Below are 19,711 nucleotides of genomic sequence, written 5' to 3'. Positions count from 1 at the left end.
ACATTTAGCAGAAGGTGATAGTACCGAGAGGCAAAAAACTTCTATCAGCGGCTTCTCCAAAACCACCAGAAGGAGTAGAGAGTCTGCCAAGTCATAGAGCCTCTCAGAAAGGTACTTCACTGCTAATAAGAACTCGTGGTGGTAACACCACATCAAAATCTCGCATGCTCGATGTGGCCACGATAAGGAGCGAGATGCCCCCCCTTGCTTATTGAGAAACAAGGCCACTGTGGTGTTGTCTGACTGAAACAACACATGTTCTCCCCTGACAAGGGGAAAGAATTCCACAAGAGACAGAAGAACTGCTTCGCTGGTGGAGAGAGAACCAATGGGAACACCTTGCATGAGCAATGGTGTGAGAATCCAATGATTGGTTGTGTCTGTGAACCAGTCGAGAAAAGACACTAACATGAACCAGCTCTTTGTTTGATTGCTTAGAAACGAAATAAAATGTAGCCACTTCCGATCTATTTTGTGCATCCAAAGGTGGAAGTAAACATCAGCACAATCTTTGTAAAAGACCCAAGGAAGGACCTCAATAAAGTGGTAGTCCTAATCCCCCTCCGGCCGCTGTGGTAAAACACAAAGGCAGAAAGAAGGGTGAAGCCAAGCACTCAGACTCCAGTTGACATAACTGTCAATAGTATGAATGAAAACGTGCTATTGTTTGCCCACTGAACCCGACCGCTAAATAGCCCCGAGGGGATAAAGTGGTGGGTATTTGGCAACGCGACAAGCCGGGAAGAAGCTAAAAGCCGAAGCTGAGAACGGCCAGCTTAGCGCTTTTCTTTGATAAGACAGACCGAGGGCTTTTCTTTGCTGTGAGCTTCCCTTTGATAGGGAAGAGTCCACGTGCAAAGAAGAGGAATCGAAAGAGAACCCTCGAGCAAGGAAGAGATTTAAGTCTCACCGACAAAACAATACTGTCGGCCGAGGCTAAATCCTTTATAAATGTGTCCCGACAGAACACAAAGGCATCCCGTGAGTACGTAACCGCACAAGGGAAAGAACGAATCGAAGTCTTGTTCAAAGACGATAACCGAAAGAAGTGCGGCCACAATCTTCTACAGCCAGGGGAAAATTGTTCTTACAAACAGACAGTTTCCCCTTGCTATAAACATCCCAAAAGGACGCCCGTCAACCCCGGGATACCCGGGGGTAGTTCCGTAGGCAGAACAAAAGAAAACCTTAAGTTTTTAGGCTTGGCGCTAAACGAGCCTATGGATCGCGCCCAGCGAGTGATGCGCTACTTGAGCGGGTGACGCAAGCTAAAGCCACACCGCAACAGGTGCTCAGCCAAGCGCTGCTCCGAAGGAAGAAGTGAGAAAGGCGACTCGTATGAGAAACCTTCCGCAATTCCACCCGCCGCCAATGAAGGACCTAAGAACTAGACGTTCAGAGATTTTCCTTAGAAGGCTCAAATCAGCTAAAGAAGACGCAAACCGCGGCAAACTGAATCAGAGCCTCCCCATAAGATGCCAGCAAAGGCAGAGGTGGCGCAAAAACATCGTTAGAGTTCGCAGATTGTTCCTGAGGAGGAGCAAATACGCCAAAAAAGATGGAGAAGAAAAGGCATATGATGATGCTATCGCTACCCCTTCGGGAAAGTAGCGTGTAGCAACCCCTGCTGCCAGAGCTAAAAAGACGGCAGCTTAGCTGGAAGGCAAAAAGAGGTATCACCCTCTGCCACCGAAGCTTCATCTTCTATACCCTCATCATCCCGTTCAGTAGTATCCCAACGATCTTCGAAAGGATGAGAACCGGAAACCAATCCCGACAGGGCAACACAAGCCAAGAAGAGGGAAAGGCTGGGAAAAATCCCCTGAAGCCGGAACTCCGTGAACGGAATCTCCATCCACTTGCCTCATCCCAGCTGAAAGACTGGAAGAGGAAGTGAACGCAGCCTGTGTAACAGCAGAGGAACCGCAGTAACGGAACCGGAAGCCGAAGGCTGACGAGTGCCGACTACCAAACACCACAGTGTTAACGGCAGAAGCCACAGCCGCAAAAGCGGAAGCGGAACCGGCCGTGGATTGATGCCGTTTCAGTTGCAAGCACCACTGCACTTGAACTTAGACGGCAACCGGAACACGACGCCATCCACCAAAGCGGAAGCACCATCGTCCAGACAGCCTTCATGCACCTCAGCGCAATCCGGAAGTTGACCCCCTGCTTGACTGCCATAGTCAAACAGAGAGCCATCTTTACTGTCTTCTTCCTGCCCCCAGGGCGGAAGCGGAAGCCGCACAGACTGACCAATGCCCAACGACACGGCAGAAAGCACCGACCTTCCATACGCTCTACAGTGTCCCTACCCCCGCCTGACCTGCCGACGGAACGGCGATGGCCAGTAAGGGTATCAAAACTTTCACCCGTGAGCGCGATGCCCGTGGCTACTTTTGACTGTAGACGCGCTACACTTTCACCGGAGAACCCGGATACTCGTGTAGCAGACATACCTTGTGACAGCAAACCACCAGGAGAAGGAACACCCAACGGAAGTGGGAAAATCTCATCCCCATCATGAACAGCGTGAACACCCGCTCTAGTCACCGTAGCGGAAGGACCCGCCACAACCTTGGCCAAAGACGACGGCCCTGTCACCCCGGAAGGGAGTGCACAGAGCTCAGCTCGCGTAGACGAAATTTCCTCGGCCAATGAAGATACCTGCAAACTAAGTTCAAGCAAAGGAGAAGCCATGTCCGCGGCCGCCAGACCAGAAACAACAGGAGCGGAAGCCGCTTTAGCCGGCTTAGCATCATGCGCGGCCTTATCCAACGGCTTCGCCGGCAAAATGGAGGCAGAAGGCGTGTCTATCAAAACATCAAAACATTTGCCCGAGCTCGGTTCTAACACCGACGCGACAGTTTGTTAAGATTTCCTAGGCGTCTTTTTCGGAGGGGAGGACTCAGCAGCCACCTGCTCAGAAACCTGCCTCTTCTTAACGTTATCAGCCATAGCAAGCAAGACTTCGACAAAAAATTTCAGAAAACAAAATTTTCGAACAATTTCATAAGTCAACAATGGCCAAACAACGCCTTTACATCAAGTACAAAACAAGGAACAATCTCACCTCAATACAGTAGCAAGGTAAGACGACGAAAGAATACCAAGGAGAAGAAACCAAGTCCCACAGACAAGACAACATCGGCTGAACAACAGCCAGAGCGTACGTAAATGCGACCAGCCAGGCTGAGCGCTGAGTTTGGAATGATAAGATGGCGGTGTATGCGCGCGCATACGGAAGTCAGACTGGTGGTTAGTCTGGCATTATGGGATAGGGCACTCTCTTTTTTAGAGTGGTCTCCCTTGTTACCAAGGGGACGCGTACAGCGTATCCAGCACTGAACTAGGGTTAATTGCTATATGTGAGTTGGGTAAGATATGTAATTTAATCGAAAATTAAGATCTCAGTTTGCGTATAAAATGTAAGGTTGCTATATTAGTGAACCATTTACACTGGGAAAATGTGAAAGCTGTATGAGATATTGAGTTTTGAAGTTGAATAAATGTATCTTGATTACTTTTTGTATTACCGATGTTTTGCTTTCTGGTGATTGGAATTTGCTCAACCGACTTTGAAGTCTCGTATATGACGCAGTTTTCGGGAAACTGTGAGAACTGGAATTAAAACATAAACGAGTACTTACGTAGGAAGTCAAAGTTTGTGTAGAATTCCCCGATCAAGTATACCGGAACGGAGGAATATATTATTATTAATTCCCTCCCTTGCTTGACTTCGAAAGATACTGAAGTTTTTAACTGTTTGGAATATTACTATAACTACATGTATTTGTTTATGTTATCAGTTGTAACAAATTATCCATCATCTTTAAGAATACCATGGTATCAGGTATTCTAAAGATAAATTTGACAGGTCTTGCTACTAGATAAGTAAAACTCAACCAAGATACAGTGTAAGTACTGCATTGAATAAAAGAATGTTTCATTTAGTTTTTATAGGTAAATTAAACTCGCGTGTCACAAAAATATGTCAACCAAAAACAGGAATGGTGATACCCTTGCGCAATTGCTCATTGTACTGGAAGCTACTTTATAGCAGATGTTAATCTTTAACTGAAACTGTTTTATTTGCAGAGATCAAATATTTAACTGCACCAGACAACACTTTAAAATCTGCTGAGAAAAGCAGTATTGAAAAAAACCTGACCGGAACTGACCATAACGCATGGAAGTCACACTCTGAAACATGCGTTTATTTTGTTTCTCACAAATCCACTCTGTCAGATGGCGGGAAAGACTATTGCCATAAAGAGCACAGCACTAGAGATATTGAGATCTCAACCTGGGACCTTTATACACGAAGCATGGGAGCTTTTACAAAGCATGGGTGTGTACACTAGTCAGATAACATATTTTTTAATTTGTTTCAGTTGTTGTCAAAGACGTTTTCAATTTAAAGTCAACGCGTACGTCTGGAGGTTGAAACATCTTGTCAAGGGAAATAATGCGCATATCTGGTATATTCCTCGTTTCCGGTAAACTGCATCGTGGAATGCTACACAAACTTCGACTTCCTACGTAAGTACTCGTTTATGTTTCTAATTATGGATCATGCGGATATTACAAAAATGCTAGACGAACACCTTCTACTAGTGTTTACAATTACATGTAATTTGGAACGTTGCACAGAACTTCCTAGATGTGGAAAGCCTCATTAAGTGTGTCAATTTTCGTTCAGCGAGGTAGACTGTCGATTATGATTTTAGGCTGTGTAGACTATTTGGAGTTGGATTTTTGAAACGGTGAGGAGCTCATTACCATGTGCATCAACACAGCAATGACTAAAAGACAGATAACCATCCACTCCCAAAATCTTAGTATCTGTCAGTCGTCACTTGGTATAATAATAATAATAATGGACATTTATTAATCGCCGTTTCTCACAAGAGCTCACGGCGATTTACATATTAATTTCTGCCGTGTGAGATGGAATTTTTACACAATATATCACGCATTCACATCGGCCAGCAAACCTCAAGCCTATTAGGGCGAGCATTCACCTTTCACGGCCTTTATTCCAAGTCACACGGGTATTTGGTGGACATTTTTAGCTATGCCTTTTCAATTTTGCCAGGAAAGACCCTTTTGTCAATCGTGGGATCTTTAACGTGCACACCCCAATGTAGTGTACACGAAGGGACCTCGGTTTTTCGTCTCATCCGAAAGACTAGCACTTGAACCCACCACCTAGGTTAGTAAAGGGGGGAGAAAATTGCGGCCTGACCCAGGCCTGAACACGCAACCTCTCGATTCCGAGGGCAAGTGCGTTACCACTCGGCCACCCAGTATGCCTTACAAATCCACTTCTTGCAAACTTTGTAAGCATCATTTTCTTGCAGACTATATAGTCAGTTACAAGAAGCAAAGGACACACCGAGTTCAAAAGCCTGAGGCAAATAATATATTTTTTATTGATTTTTCTTTTGTACCATCTAAATGTACTGCTCTAAATAGGCGTCTTCAGAAGTTATTCATTAGAAGTGTTCAACCACCATTACCTGCTTGCGCTGTGATACAAACGCCCTTTGGGCTTTTCCCAAAAGCCAATGTTACTAAAAAAATAGAATAGATCATTCTTGGAAATGGTTTATTGGAAGTACTTGATAATTATGCAACCTTTTGATTAATTTGATCTTTCATAAACCACTCAAAGCTTTGGAATGAAGAAAATGGAATAAATACAAGAAGTAAGAGTTCAGAAAAGAAAGAAAAAGTTGGAAGATTAAAAAAATCATACTTTTTTTGGTTGCTTTCTGGGAGATTCTAACCTGACCTAACGGATTGGCAGTCTGGCGCTCTACGAACTGAGCTAACCGGGAATACTCTCACTTACAAATTTTGACTTCAAGAGTTACTCATGAGTTCTCGAGCATGGAGATCAGTTATCCACTCATCAGTTTCTGAGTCACTGTGTTCGTGTTTGTGTGTTGTACGCTCTTTCGATCTCACTGTTTGCGGCAAGTTGACTTAATAACTGCCCCTCTTCTCCCGTTCACTTAGTTTCATTTTGGAAAGCAAAATCAAGTAGCATTAACATCAAGTGTGACTGACATTATGTTGGCATTCCAGCACTGAAATGCATTGACCAATCGCCGAAGGAATACACAGAATTCCAAACGACTTTAGAGATTTTGAAGATTTCTTTTTGTACGATGATGCCCAATGCTCGGTTTTTTAAAGGGAAGCAAGTGGTTAAAAACCAACGTCAACAGAGACAATGAAGGGAGATACGAACTTGTAAGATCATATACTTGTGGCATCTTCCAAAATGCAATACTTATGGCACCACTCTGAACACACACAAAAGTGCTAAATTAGGAAAGAAAAAAACAAGTGAGCAAAAAAAGCAAGAAGAAAAAAAGATAAATACTTGTGAACTGTTCCAAATCTGCCTTTGCCTATAGAATCTCCAATAGCCAGATCCTCAAATGGAATGTCCCATTCTTTCATAGTTGCAGCCAGCTGAAAAAACAGAGAAACAGGATAACAGAGATAAAACAGCTCTTTAAATGTTGCAGAATCTACTCATGCCACGATTACCCTCAGCCCCAATGCAAGACAGGTAAAAAAGGTTTCTAGGATTAACCCTGTGGTGATGCATGGTTGATGTGAGAGAGAGAGAGAGAGAGAGAGAGAGAGAGAGAGAGAGAGAGAGAGAGAGAGAAAGAGAGAGAGACAGAGAAAGAGAGAGAGACAGACAGACAGACAGACAGACAGACAGACAGACAGACAGACAGACAGAGAGAGAGAGAGAGAGAGAGAGAGAGAGAGAGAGAGAGAGAGAGAGAGAGAGAGAGAGAGAGAGAGAGAGAGAGAGAGAGAGAGAGAGAGAGAGAGAGAGAGAGAGAGAGAGAGAGGGGTGAGTGAAAGTGCCCAATACAGCATGGTATGTGCAAGCATTCGCTTGATTATAGATTTGAATCCCTGAATCCAATGATTTTGTCTGCATCAGCAAATGCGACCTACCAGAACTGAATAAAATATGACGACGAATGGAAGTCAGGACTCCTGAAACTGAAGACTTATACAAGGTTTTAGGCTGTACGCTGTCAGCAGCTGACACATATCAGGGAGACAGATGCTCACATGAGGAGGACACCAAACGATAGTTTAAGTTGATGTGCAAGTAAGGAATCCTTTGTTTGGATACACTTAGTGACTTAAGACCTGAATGCTATGTTTCCCATCTACTTAGCATACATAATCCCACATAACAGGAACAACATCAATGTAGTCTGCAATTTTATAAGATGGGTTCTATCTGTTGGATTTCCACTCAAGAAACTTTTTTCCAATCATACAACTCATTCAGGTAGGAAACTGCAGAGGTATATGAAAGCAAAAATAACTTATAGCAGTCTTCAGATTTGAAATGAACCAGTTTTAAAACGATATGAGAAGCTAGAAAGTATCCTTCATGAGCTTCATCAGCAGTGAAACCGCAATGACTTGAAGTATTCAGTGTGACATAAATCGCTGTGATGCATATTAGCAATGCAACAGTCATTGTTCCCATGCATCTTTTCAATCAAACAGCCAGAAAACCCGGTTGAACAAACAAAGACAAGGCAGTTGGCACTTCTTTGATTCCGAAGCTTACGTCCCTGTAATGTTATTCAGTTAAGCCATTCTTGTTTCTCTCCAACAATAGTTAGAAGACAGCAAAGTTATTGCTCAAAATCACTTTACTCTCACTGTATACCTTTTCATGAGATTACTGCAACATATTTTAAAAGCTTAACTTCAGCGCACGCATCTGGGGGACATGTGAAGTTTAAAAAAACTGACCACATGTATTTCTTGCATATTTTACACCTTGTCATGAAACCTGAGAAACAAAGGAACGTTAGCATTCTGAATGCATACGACATGTGCATTAACCCTTAAGCTGGTTGTCGCGACATATGTCGCGCTACTTTACCTATACTGTCACCTGGTTGTCATGACATATGTCGCGCTACTGGCCCAGTCTGTTTGGTCGGTTCCGATTACCTCCCATGGATGTGAAAACCTATATGACCATTTTTCTTTATTTTTCTCTCTGTTAATTCACCAGTGGCTATGTAACATGTGTTACAGAATTGCACCAGTGTAAGGGTTAAGAGTGAGTGAGAGTTATGCTGAACCTGAGAGAATAACAAGCACTGAAATGAACAAGCAACTTTCATTCTCAAACAAGGATGGTCATTGCAAGCTCGTGTGTTCCTCATTCTCCAAGAAACTCTAAGCAACAAGTACATATATAGTCATAGACAAGAACAAGCTTTTATTCTCATAGTCCTTAGAGAACTAAGACTGGTTTTTATGAATAAACACACAAATACAAACATTGTTATAACCTTAAACAAATAAGACAGAGCTCTCTTTTAAGATTTGAGAAACAAAAGGATATAAGCACTCTAAATGTTTGCATGTGCAAAAAGAGCAAGATACTTTTGAGGCAAACCTGTAACAATATTTGTAGTTCTGTGTTTATTTGTAAAAACCAGTCTTGAACTAAGGACTATGTCTGGTCAAGATTACAAGGTGGTTCTTGTGTATGACTGTGTACAGCAGTATAAGTTAGTGTGCCTTGAAGAATAGAACATATGAGCTTGCGGCGATCATCCTTTTTGTGTTATGGAAGTCGCTTGTTCATTTCAATGCTTGTTATTCTCTCCAGGTACAAGGGTATTGGTTCAACATAAATAATTCTTACTTACTCTTGTTGCAGACATCCTTGCCATGAAAATACATTGTCATAATTTCAGGAATGTTTACTTCATATGCAGCATTTTCTTTCCTCTTTTGTAATTTGTATCAGCTGGTTTCTTACTTATTCAGATTACAAAGATCATGCTTCATAACTTTACATGTTTTACAAACCTGATGCAGTTTTCTGGCCATATGCCTTTTTGTTTCTTGTTCCATTTTCCGAGAGCTCTGGGAGAACTTTTCATTAACATTATCATTTCTTATTTTCATCACTCACTTAATACTTGCATAGCAATTTCACATTGGATTGTTGTGCACTGTCCACATATAGGATACAAATGGAAGAGAATAAAACACAGTGACAGAGAGAGACAGATTGGCCTCTTACATGTAAGGAATGGGGTTTTAGGTACCCCCCGCGGGTTAGGGGGAAGAATTTACCCGATGCTCCCCAGCATGTCGTAAGAGGTGACTAACGGATTCTGTTTCTCCTTTTACCCTTGTTAAGTGTTTCTTGTATAGAATATAGTCAATTTTTGTAAAGATTTTTAGTCAAGCAGTATGTAAGAAATGTTAAGTCCTTTGTACTGGAAACTTGCATTCTCCCAGTAAGGTAATATATTGTACTACGTTGCAAGCCCCTGGAGCAAATTTTTGATTAGTGCTTTTGTGAACAAGAAACAATTGACAAGTGGCTCTATCCCATCTCCCCCCTTTCCCCGTCGCGATATAACCTTCGTGGTTGAAAACGACGTTAAACACCAAATAAAGAAAGAAGGGTTTTAGGTCTCCATGTACTTTTAAAACTTGCCCTCACATTTACCCAACCGGTGTATCAAATACACATTAACAGATATATGAGAGAGAGAGAGAGAGAGAGAGAGAGAAAGAGAGAGAGAAAGAGAGAGAGAGAGAGAGAGAGAGAGAGAGAGAGAGCAGACATGGGATTCAGAAAAAGTGATAATTAAGGAAAAAGAAGGTGGGGGTCGTAAATTTAGGGAAGAATCCCATGTCTGAGAGAGAGAGAGAGAGAGAGAGAGAGAGAGAGAGAGAGAGAGAGAGAGAGAGAGAGAGAGAGAGAGAGAGAGAGAGAGAGAGAGAGAGAGAGAGAGAGAGAGAGAGAGAGAGAGAGAGAGAGAGCTCTTACACTGTTCTGTCGATTCCAGCTGTGGCCAAGAGGATCATCTTGACTGTCCATAGAGTCCACCCTGTCCAGCAGGTTTCGTTCTGATGTGTTGCTCTAAAAAAAAAAGAGAAAAGAAATTAAAGCTGCAGATTTTTCAGGTCTTGATGTATTGTAGTTTGTGAGAAGTCCATTTTTTCCCCAAACCCCGGAAATGTATATATATAATACATGTGCACCAAGACTGCAGAGCAGGCATGAGTCTAATCTACTTCAGAATAGCCTGCAACATCAAAAGTGTAAAGGCCTGTAGTGATGCCTTCTTTGATCAAAACACTACATCATAATAAACGAGTAAGTAAAACACATAAATGAGGCAATATGGAAACATTTTCAAAGGCCATTCCAACTTAAGTACACAGAGAATTTGATTTTCAGGGGTGTCGAGCTCTCCATTTTACTTATGTATAAATACTTACTCATGTTTTGTATCTCAATTGTGACCCTCCACCACGAAATGAGTCGCATGTCACCTGGCGCGGTTCTGCGCTAGGCTCAATATAAGTCCGGGGAGTGTCTGGTAACAGTGTGAGGGTCACCTTAGTCACAGGCTTATAACTCAAACAGTTTTCGCTCTTTTCTAAAACGGATTTCACCACTGGATAGAGCATAAAAAACTCTTTAGAAAAATGTACAAATATGAAAATCATGCAAAAGTGACATGCGACTCATTCCGTGGTGGAGGGTCACAATTTACCTGAATATACTCTTCAAATAAAGTTAAGGACCAGTCATGAAAATGTACACAATATTTAAAACTGCCAGAAATCAAGGGTCAAATTAGTTTATCAAAACTTGACTTTTTGGAATTCTTGAAAGGACGGTGAGTCTTGCTCTAGGAACATTTTTGTCTGGCAGTGTTACTGTGCCATGCTGAACAAGCAAAAAAGTGAGCATTTTTCAGTCCTATGAAATCGGTGAAAAACACACCAGGGCAAAATTCTGAGATGCACATGCTACAATAGGGTTCACCAATTTTTCTTTATAAACTCACACACTGAGGAAATAATGCAATGTAACAACATGCCCCTACGATGAAAATGGACAATTTGATGGTAACTAGATGTTGTTGCTGCCAGGCAAGTAGCTCAGAGTCTTGCAGTGTCTCACTCCATCATCATTAGACTGAGGCAGCAGCTTCAAGTAATCGAAAGAGTGCAGTAACGGCGAACGGCAACAGGCATCAACCACGAGCTTCCACCAACACTGTTGTAAGGGATCCAACTGTTCAAAACTGCTTACACGCCTTCAACTTTCGTGCAAGACATCCAGTCCAACGGAACATGACTGACGGCTAACAATCGAGCTGTATACAGAGCCTCGTGCACTCAACATGTGAAATGGTAATGTCATTGGTGAGCTCAGGTCTTGTTTACAGTTGGGTCCCACTTCTTGGATCCTGTTGATGGATACATCAAAGTCTGGAGGCGTCGTTGAAAGTGCTTTGGAGATGGCGCTATTCTGGAACAAAATCGTTTTGATGGGGGCTCTGCGATGGTCTGAAGGAATCGTCTTACGTCGTTGGACATCTCTCTACCATGTAGTGGGCAGCTTGACTGGTGATTGCTGCCGGGATGACATTTTGCAGCCATTCGTTGTCAGAAACAGTGCTGTTGTGAATTTGAAATTAGAGGGTTGTCGAGAGTAACAACCTCTAGCTTTGTTTTCACCGCCTTGTTTGAAATGGAACTTTCTGTAGACAGTCCACGGTTGTGCAATGAAATAATTAAAAAAATAAACAGTTCAACCTTGTCATATCTGCTTGGTATGCGTTTGAAAACTGATCCTTAACTTTGATGGAAGAGTATATTGTGAACAATGTGAAATACAGTTATGAGTAAGCTCCACGTTAACAGTAGTTTCCATTTGTAGCATTCAAGTAGTCAGCAAGACTGTCCTTTATAAATGTATTCATTCATTTTAAATTTAAAAAATCATCTCACTATTTCTACATTTAAAGCCACAGTGGTTCCATGGCATAGTTAGAATTTACAGACACAGTGACAAAGACAGACAGACAGACAAAGACAGAGCATCAATTGGAAAAAGCAAAAACAGAACAAGAGGTTGGCCCTTAAGGACAACATCAGGTCAAGACGCAAGCTACAGAGAAGGTGCCATAAGTATTGCATACTCGAGGTTGACAAACTGAAAACTTTGCTTAATCGGAACTAAGCAAAACAGTACATGATGTTACCCTTTTGTCCCAGAAGTTTATAACTCTCGTCTGTTAGTTTTTCGCTGCTTCCTTGTGGAGTTATGAACAAGACCAGGAAAGGTAAAACGCTTACAGTTAGGTGAAAACGACTTACTTGTACAGGTGAGAAAAGCTAACAAAAAAATCTCAATCATCAATGAGAGCAACAGTGTCTGGGAGAAAACAAGGGAGTATTTTATAACTGTTCAAACAGCTTGAATTGCAAGAAAGAGTGATTAATAATCCTAGATGTAGAAAGCCGCAGCAAGAGCGTCAATTTCTGTTTATCGAGAAAGACTGTTGATTATGATTTCGCGCTGTCTGATTCCTTTTGGAGTGAAACTTTTGAAAATACTGGACGGAAACGTGATCGGCGAATTACTAAGAAACAGCAGCTCTTTTCCTGTGCTAGTTAAAAATTTCAAAAATAACGACTTTTTGTTTAAAGTTGTGCTCACTACCATGTGCATCAACACAGCCGTGACTAGACGATATACATATGAAGAGTCTTTCTTGACTATCCAAGTCCCATGTTTTACAGCACTTTTCCAGAACAAATTAGTCAAAGGCAAATCTCGAGGTTAAGCTGTCAGTCATCACTTGGTAGCCTTGCAAAATTTACTTCTTGCATACACACAATTAAAGCCCCAGTCAAATGGTTTACAGAATGATTTAAATCTTCTCATGAAAAAAGCAGTTCTTAAACCTTATCAAACACACTTGCAACATTTAATAGCATTAAATGACACAGTTCGTTTGAATGGCTATTTAGCTAGCGTAAACCACACAACTGTTTTCGTGGTTTATCTAACCCCTGAGCCATCGTGAACCCGTGTGATCCACTTTCCTTTTTTTCCACAATTTAGTAGTCAGTTTGTGATTTCAATGCGACTCGCTGTATCTGCAATAGCACATTATGGTGTACCTCTGAATCTAAAACGCAACAAACAGCTGAGCGGTGGGGTTGACCGCTCAAAGAAACTGGCGACATGCAGAACATTCGTTTGCTACGAGAACCACGTTTTGCGGGACACACGTCTGAGCTATCTTTTTTTAAACTTTCAAAACTTCGAGTTATACTGATCTTGTCTTGATGAAATAAGAATTCTTTAATGATTTAAGAATGTTTGTGTAACAAGCTGTCAATTTATTATTTAGATTTTAAAAGTTAGGTCTAGCGCCAAAACACGTCGTCCGATTGTCTGATCAGACTGGTCACGCAAAATTGCTCGCTCTTTACGTAGGGCACCCAGGTTGTTCTCAAGCGGTGAGTGTTTAAACGAAAGGGTGTTTGTACTGTGTGTAAAAGCATGACAGTGTCTGTGATGGTTTACGGGAGGCTGACTGTGCCTTTAAACCCCCAAAAATGATTGCAACAAATTTCTAACCCAAATTAAAGCATCAATTCCAGTGCAAAAAGTTAAGGCCATTCACTTAACTATCATGATCACCTTTTGGATTAAAGATTTCTTTTACAGGGATTACGTGACCGCCGCCCGAAATAAGGATACCCTCAAAATCGACCAGACAAAAACGGAAGGGCCGAATGAAAAATCGACAAAAAATCACAATAGGCAAAACTTTGCAACTTTGACATACGAGAAGAAAGTCAAATCAATTACTACCCTGAACAGATTGTTTTGTTTAGCTACCTTGCATATTTCGTGTGCTATGCTATTCCTACTGCTGCAGGTGTCGATCGCAAGAGCGGTCAAAAACAGGACTTTTTGATCTTTTTTTTAGGGGTATCAGTTATTCACTGGAATTAATGCTTTGATTTGGGTTCAAAATTTGTTGTAATAATTTTTTGGCCAAGTTTACATACCAAAAGTTCAAAAGCCTGAGGCAAGTAACATTTTTCTCGATTTTAATTTAAGGGATCTAAATGTACGCTCTAAATGTATGTCTTTCGATATGCAATACTGGCACACCACTCTGGACTGTAGCTCCTCCGTCTTGACTAAAATCAGCTGAAAGGTCACCTCCGTTTTAAGTTTAAATAGTACCAAGATCCTCTTTATGGCCCGTCTATGTGCTTGAAAGATCAAAAGTTTTAAAACATGTAAGATCACTTACATCAATCAATGTTTTCTCACTGTCGTTGGATGTGTTTGTACTTACTACGTCATCTCTGAAACAGATATTAGGATTTCGTTTTAAAATACAGAATCACACTAGTACCAACAGTAGTAACAAGAAAAGCAAATTGCTTTATACGACTCCCCCTCGTCATGTCCATTACAGTGGAAGTCAATAACAGTAACAACAAGAATTGCTAATAAATCTACTATATTCTGACTTCCTTTATGTACATATTTTTAGCCCAATTTCAGAAACATTCCCTGATTTGTCACAGCTAATCCTGAAAGTCTACTTAAACAGTAATGCTGATGTATAAAAGATCCTTCAATAATTCAGCGTGGACAATTCATTCTGGCCAGCATATTCATTTCTAAACATGAAGAGCAAATGCTCATATGATTGCACCTAACATGAACCCAAAACAAATTATCTGCTGTCACACACACACACACACATGCACACACACCCAGACACACACACCCAGACACACACACACAAACTACCTAAGCTATGTATGCCCTGAATTCCAAACATTGAAGAAATTATATCATTATTTTGTTCAAACTAAACCATGAAATTTGACCAGGGTTTGGTCTTGTCTGCAGGTCATAAAACCCTGCGTGTGTGAATTTTAAAAGCTCTGGCTCTATAAGCATTTAAGAAAATTATAATGTCCTATTTTTTAACCCAAATGTGCCCCTTCTGTGATCTTAAAATTGGAAGAGGGTCATAATACTTTGCCTGTGAAATGTTCAGAGTGTCTTGAAACAAGTGTGACAAATTAGAGCAGACTTTATAATACAGACTTTTGAATATGATGACATGCCAAGAATCATATAAATGAGCGTTGGGTAATTGGATAAAGTATCTGATGGATCATTTACAATCGTTATGTAAGTGGTGTGAATCCCTGGTTTGCGTTATATTATAATAATGTGTTTTATTTAGAATTATAGTGTCTTTCAAATATGGCTGAAAATAGCGAAATTACATGAGGTTCTGTAGGCTAGAATTAGATCAGTTTCTCAACCTACATAAAAATATTCCGTGAATCAAAATCAGAATAAAAAAACCAAGAATGGTAAGTTATTGGAACGTTTAATTTATGACAAAACAATACAATATAATCACGGTACTTCGATCCAAAGGTCTGTAAAGTAGACAAACAGACAAATACTTATGATGCAGATAATGAATTTAGCTTTGAAAATGTTTCTGTTTTCAGTCTCTGGAAATGACTCCAACAACTTTAATTTTAATGACGAAATGAATGACATGCAGAGGATATGACGTCAGTGTCGAAAGCATGTTCCAAAAGTGAAATAGAACACAACGAGACAATCCAAAAGAGAAAAAGAGAGAGAGAGAGAGAGAGAGAGAGAGAGAGAGAGAGAGAGAGAGAGAGAAAGAGAAAGAGAGAGAGAGAGAGAGAGAGAGAGAGAGAGAGAGAGAGAGAGAGAGAGAGAGAGAATCAATCAATCAATCAATATGAGGCTTATATCGCGCGTATTCCGTGGGTACAGTTCTAAGCGCAGGGATTTATTTTTTTATTTATTTTAATTTAAATTTTATGCAATTTATATCGCGCACATATTCAAGGCGCAGGGATTTATTTATGCCGTGTGAGATGGAATTTTTTTTTTTAAACAATACATCACGAATTCAAATCGGCCAGCAGATCGCAGCCAAAAAGTCTGCAAAAAAGTCGTGTGAGCTAGACCCGATTCCATCAAAACTTTTCCACGACAATCTCGAAACCCTTCTGCCCACCATTACAAACATTGTAAATGAATCACTGACCACTGGTACTGTCCCTTCTAGTTTCAAAGAAGCAGTTGTAAAACCCATTCTAAAGAAAGCCTCACTAGATCCTAACCAACTGAAGAACTATAGACCTATCTCAAATCTTCCCTTCCTTTCTAAGCTTCTTGAAAAAATCGTTCTCCACCAACTTGCTTCCCATCTCTCTTGTAACAATCTCCTGAGCCCTCACCAGTCTGCTTACCGTCCAGGACACAGTACAGAGACCGCTATTCTACGCGTAGTAAATGATCTCTTAGTCTCCCTTGATGAAGATAAAGTTTCGGTTCTTCTACTTTTGGACCTTTCGGCTGCGTTCGATACCATCGATCACGAAATTCTTCTCCGTCGGTTGGAGCAGGCTTTTGGCATTTGCAATACCGCACTTCAGTGGTTTCGGTCGTATCTAACTGAGAGAAAGCAGTTTGTTCTTGTTGGTGACCACCAGTCAGCCACAGTTCCCCTTGAGTTTGGCGTACCACAAGGCTCTGTGCTGGGTCCTGTCCTTTTTATTCTCTATACAACTCCTCTGTCCAATGTAATCTCGACTCATTCCGTCGAGCATGAAATGTTCGCAGACGACACACAACTATACAAATCGGAATCACCTGAAAACATTCCTAACCTCCTTCACTCTCTAAACATCTGTACTTCAACTGTTAAAACATGGATGTCAGAAAATAAACTCAAACTGAATGACGATAAGACCGAGGCGATGTGTTTCTCAAAATCAAAAAAAACTCACTCTCTTCCAAAAGCAGTAACACTCGGTGCTGTTAGCATTGATTTTGCAGATAAAGTCCGCGATCTTGGAGTCATTATTGACCGCGATCTGACTATGAAACAGCATGTCACCAAAACCTGCCAGGCCGCATACATTGAGTTGAAAAGGATTAGTTCAGTCCGCTCTTGTCTGACTGAAGAGGCCACCAAAACACTAATTTCTTCGTGTGTGCTATCTAGAATAGACTTTTGTAATTCAGTACTAATCGGTAGCCCCCAGACTATCATCCAACCACTGCAAAGGGTTCAACATTCAGCTGCAAGATTAATTTGTAAATCCTCCAAGAAGCAACCTTGTACTCCCCTTTTGAAATATCTGCACTGGCTTCCGGTCAATCAAAGAATTAAGTACAAAAGCTCGTGTCTCTGTTTTAAAATCATCACTGGTTCTGCACCTTCATATCTGTCTGAACTCGTAAACCTGTACGTCCCTTCCAGATCGCTGCGCTCTGCCGCTGACACTCGAATGTTCCGAATTCCAACAAAAAAAAGAAAAGTACATGGACAACGCGCATTTTCATTTGCTGCTGTTAAAACATGGAACTCCCTTCCTTATTCTGTCAGACATAGTCCATCCTATTCTTCTTTTAGATCAAATCTGAAAACGCACCTGTTCACACAGCATTTTCTAGACTAACCAGTAACTCCCAAACTGTCTGGTGACCCCTGCAGCAGCCAGTGATCTGGAAATCGTGTGCTGCTACTTTTTATATTTAGTCAAGTTTTGACTAAATATTTTAACATCGAGGGGGAATCGAAACGAGGGTCGTGGTGTATGTGCGTGTGTGTGTGTGTGTGTGTGTGTGTGTGTGTGTGTGTGTGTGTGTGTGTGTAGAGCGATTCAGACTAAACTACTGGACCGATCTTTATGAAATTTGACATGAGAGTTCCTGGGTATGAAATCCCCGAACGTTTTTTTCATTTTTTTGATAAATGTCTTTGATGACGTCATATCCGGCTTTTCGTGAAAGTTGAGGCGGCACTGTCACGCCCTCATTTTTCAACCAAATTGGTTGAAATTTTGGTCAAGTAATCTTCGACGAAGCCCGGGGTTCGGTATTGCATTTCAGCTTGGTGGCTTAAAAATTAATTAATGACTTTGGTCATTAAAAATCTGAAAATTGTAAAAAAAAATAAAAATGTATAAAACGATCCAAATTTACGTTTATCTTATTCTTCATCATTTGCTGATTCCAAAAACATATAAATATGTTATATTCGGATTAAAAACAAGCTCTGAAAATTAAATATATAAAAATTATTATCAACATTTTTTTTTCCAAATCAATTTAAAAACACTTTCATCTTATTCCTTGTCGGTTCCTGATTCCAAAAATATATAGATATGATATGTTTGGATTAAAAACACGCTCAGAAAGTTAAAACGAATTCCACGGGCACTGCCTTTGCCACGGGCGGTGGAGTGACGATGCTACGAGTATACGGTCTTGCTGCGTTGCGTTGCGTTCAGTTTCATTCTGTGAGTTTGACAGCTACTTGACTAAATATTGTATTTTCGCCTTACGCGACTTGTTCTCTTTTCCTTGTGCAAACTACAAATCGGTTTATCTAGTTAGATAAATGGATGTGCATAAGCACGATCTTGGTTTTGTGATTATATCTGCGGCTTTTTTGTGTGTACGCCATATATGCAGATTGTGTAGGTATATTAGTATTCATGTGTGAGTGCATGTGTATGTGTGTGTGTTGTATGTATGTGTGTGCGCCTGTCTGTATGCGTGTGTGTGTGTGTGTGTGTGTGTGTGTGTGTGTGTGTGTGTGTGTGTGTGAACGTGTGTCTGTGTGTCTGTGTGTATCTGTGCATGTGTGTGGTGATAGCATGTGTGTGTGTATGCGCACGCGTATGTGCGTGCGCACGCATGTGTTTGTTTGTGACTGCATGGATTTAAACGATGAATTTGCTTTTGTACTCCTGTTCTTTTTGTGTCTTAATGCTGTATTTTGGTTTTGTACATGTGTATAGCAATGTCATTGTAAAGCGCTTAGAGCTTCTAGGTAAGCGCTCTATAAGTTTCCATTATTATTATTATTATTAGTTTGGCGCATATCCTACTTTTCACGGCCTATTATTCCAAGTCACACGGGTATTTTGGTGGACATTTTTATCTATGCCTATACAATTTTGCCAGGAAAGACCCTTTTGTCAATCGTGGGATCTTTAACGTGCACACCCCAATGTATAATACACGCATGCATTGTATGTGACCTATACAGAGAGCATCCCAGAAGAAAAAAAAGAGAGTACAGTTGAATGAAGGTAGTAATTACTCCTATAGTGTATATGTTACAGTAAATTCTCGAAACTAGGAAATTTGTGAAATCCCTGAAAATTTCAGTAAATTTGTGAATTTCCTGTTTCACTCGAGGATTTCACGAATTTCCTAAAAATTCTAGGAAATTTGCGAATTTCCTGAAATGAGCATGCCATTTTTTCACAAATTTACTGAACAGTGAAAAACGTTTCAGGAAATTTGTAAAATTCTTAAAACAAATTAAAATAAAGTCCGTTTTCTTTATTTTACATTGTGATTTTGATAGATTTACTGTTAGAAGAAAGAAAAAAAAGTTGATTTGAGCATCATTTGAACCGAACATCTTCAATTTTTGGGTCCGACACACTACCAACCCGCCATGCCAGCCACATGAAAGGAAAGTGAAAATAAGTTATAAGAAGTTTGTGGTGTTGGGATTACGAAAACTCATTTAACAAGAAGAGCAAACGCTCGATCGAGTCACTTTCGCAGTTCTGAATATTATATGAGGCATCAGATGGACAGGAAGAAATTGCTATTCACAACACAATGCATACCTGAAGCATACCTGTGACCTTGAAAAAGGTCAAAGGTCACCAAAGGTCAAAGGTCACCAAAGCAGACGTCAAAGTGTAGAGGTCACTGGGAGTCACGTTCACATAAAATTTGAGCCCG

The 19,711-nt window shown here is 40.8% G+C and overlaps 1 protein-coding gene across 1 annotated transcript in view; it reads right to left on the bottom strand.

The window, feature by feature from the left end:
• LOC138977043 (kinase suppressor of Ras 2-like) overlaps positions 1 to 19,711 on the bottom strand; it is a 180,618-nt gene that overhangs the window by 48,395 nt on the left and 112,512 nt on the right. Inside the window, exons 11-13 of the mRNA XM_070349945.1 lie at positions 14,175 to 14,229; positions 9,866 to 9,958; positions 6,395 to 6,486 (exon numbers count right to left, since the gene is read on the bottom strand). Coding sequence (XP_070206046.1) covers positions 6,395 to 6,486; positions 9,866 to 9,958; positions 14,175 to 14,229 — 240 coding nt within the window. The remainder of the gene's footprint in view (positions 1 to 6,394; positions 6,487 to 9,865; positions 9,959 to 14,174; positions 14,230 to 19,711) is intronic.

This window comes from Littorina saxatilis, linkage group LG9 (genome assembly GCF_037325665.1).
Source record: "Littorina saxatilis isolate snail1 linkage group LG9, US_GU_Lsax_2.0, whole genome shotgun sequence".
Taxonomy (NCBI): Eukaryota; Metazoa; Mollusca; class Gastropoda; order Littorinimorpha; family Littorinidae; genus Littorina; species Littorina saxatilis.
The sequence above is the reverse complement of the archived record's forward strand: the minus strand, read 5'-3'. Positions and strand labels throughout refer to the sequence as shown.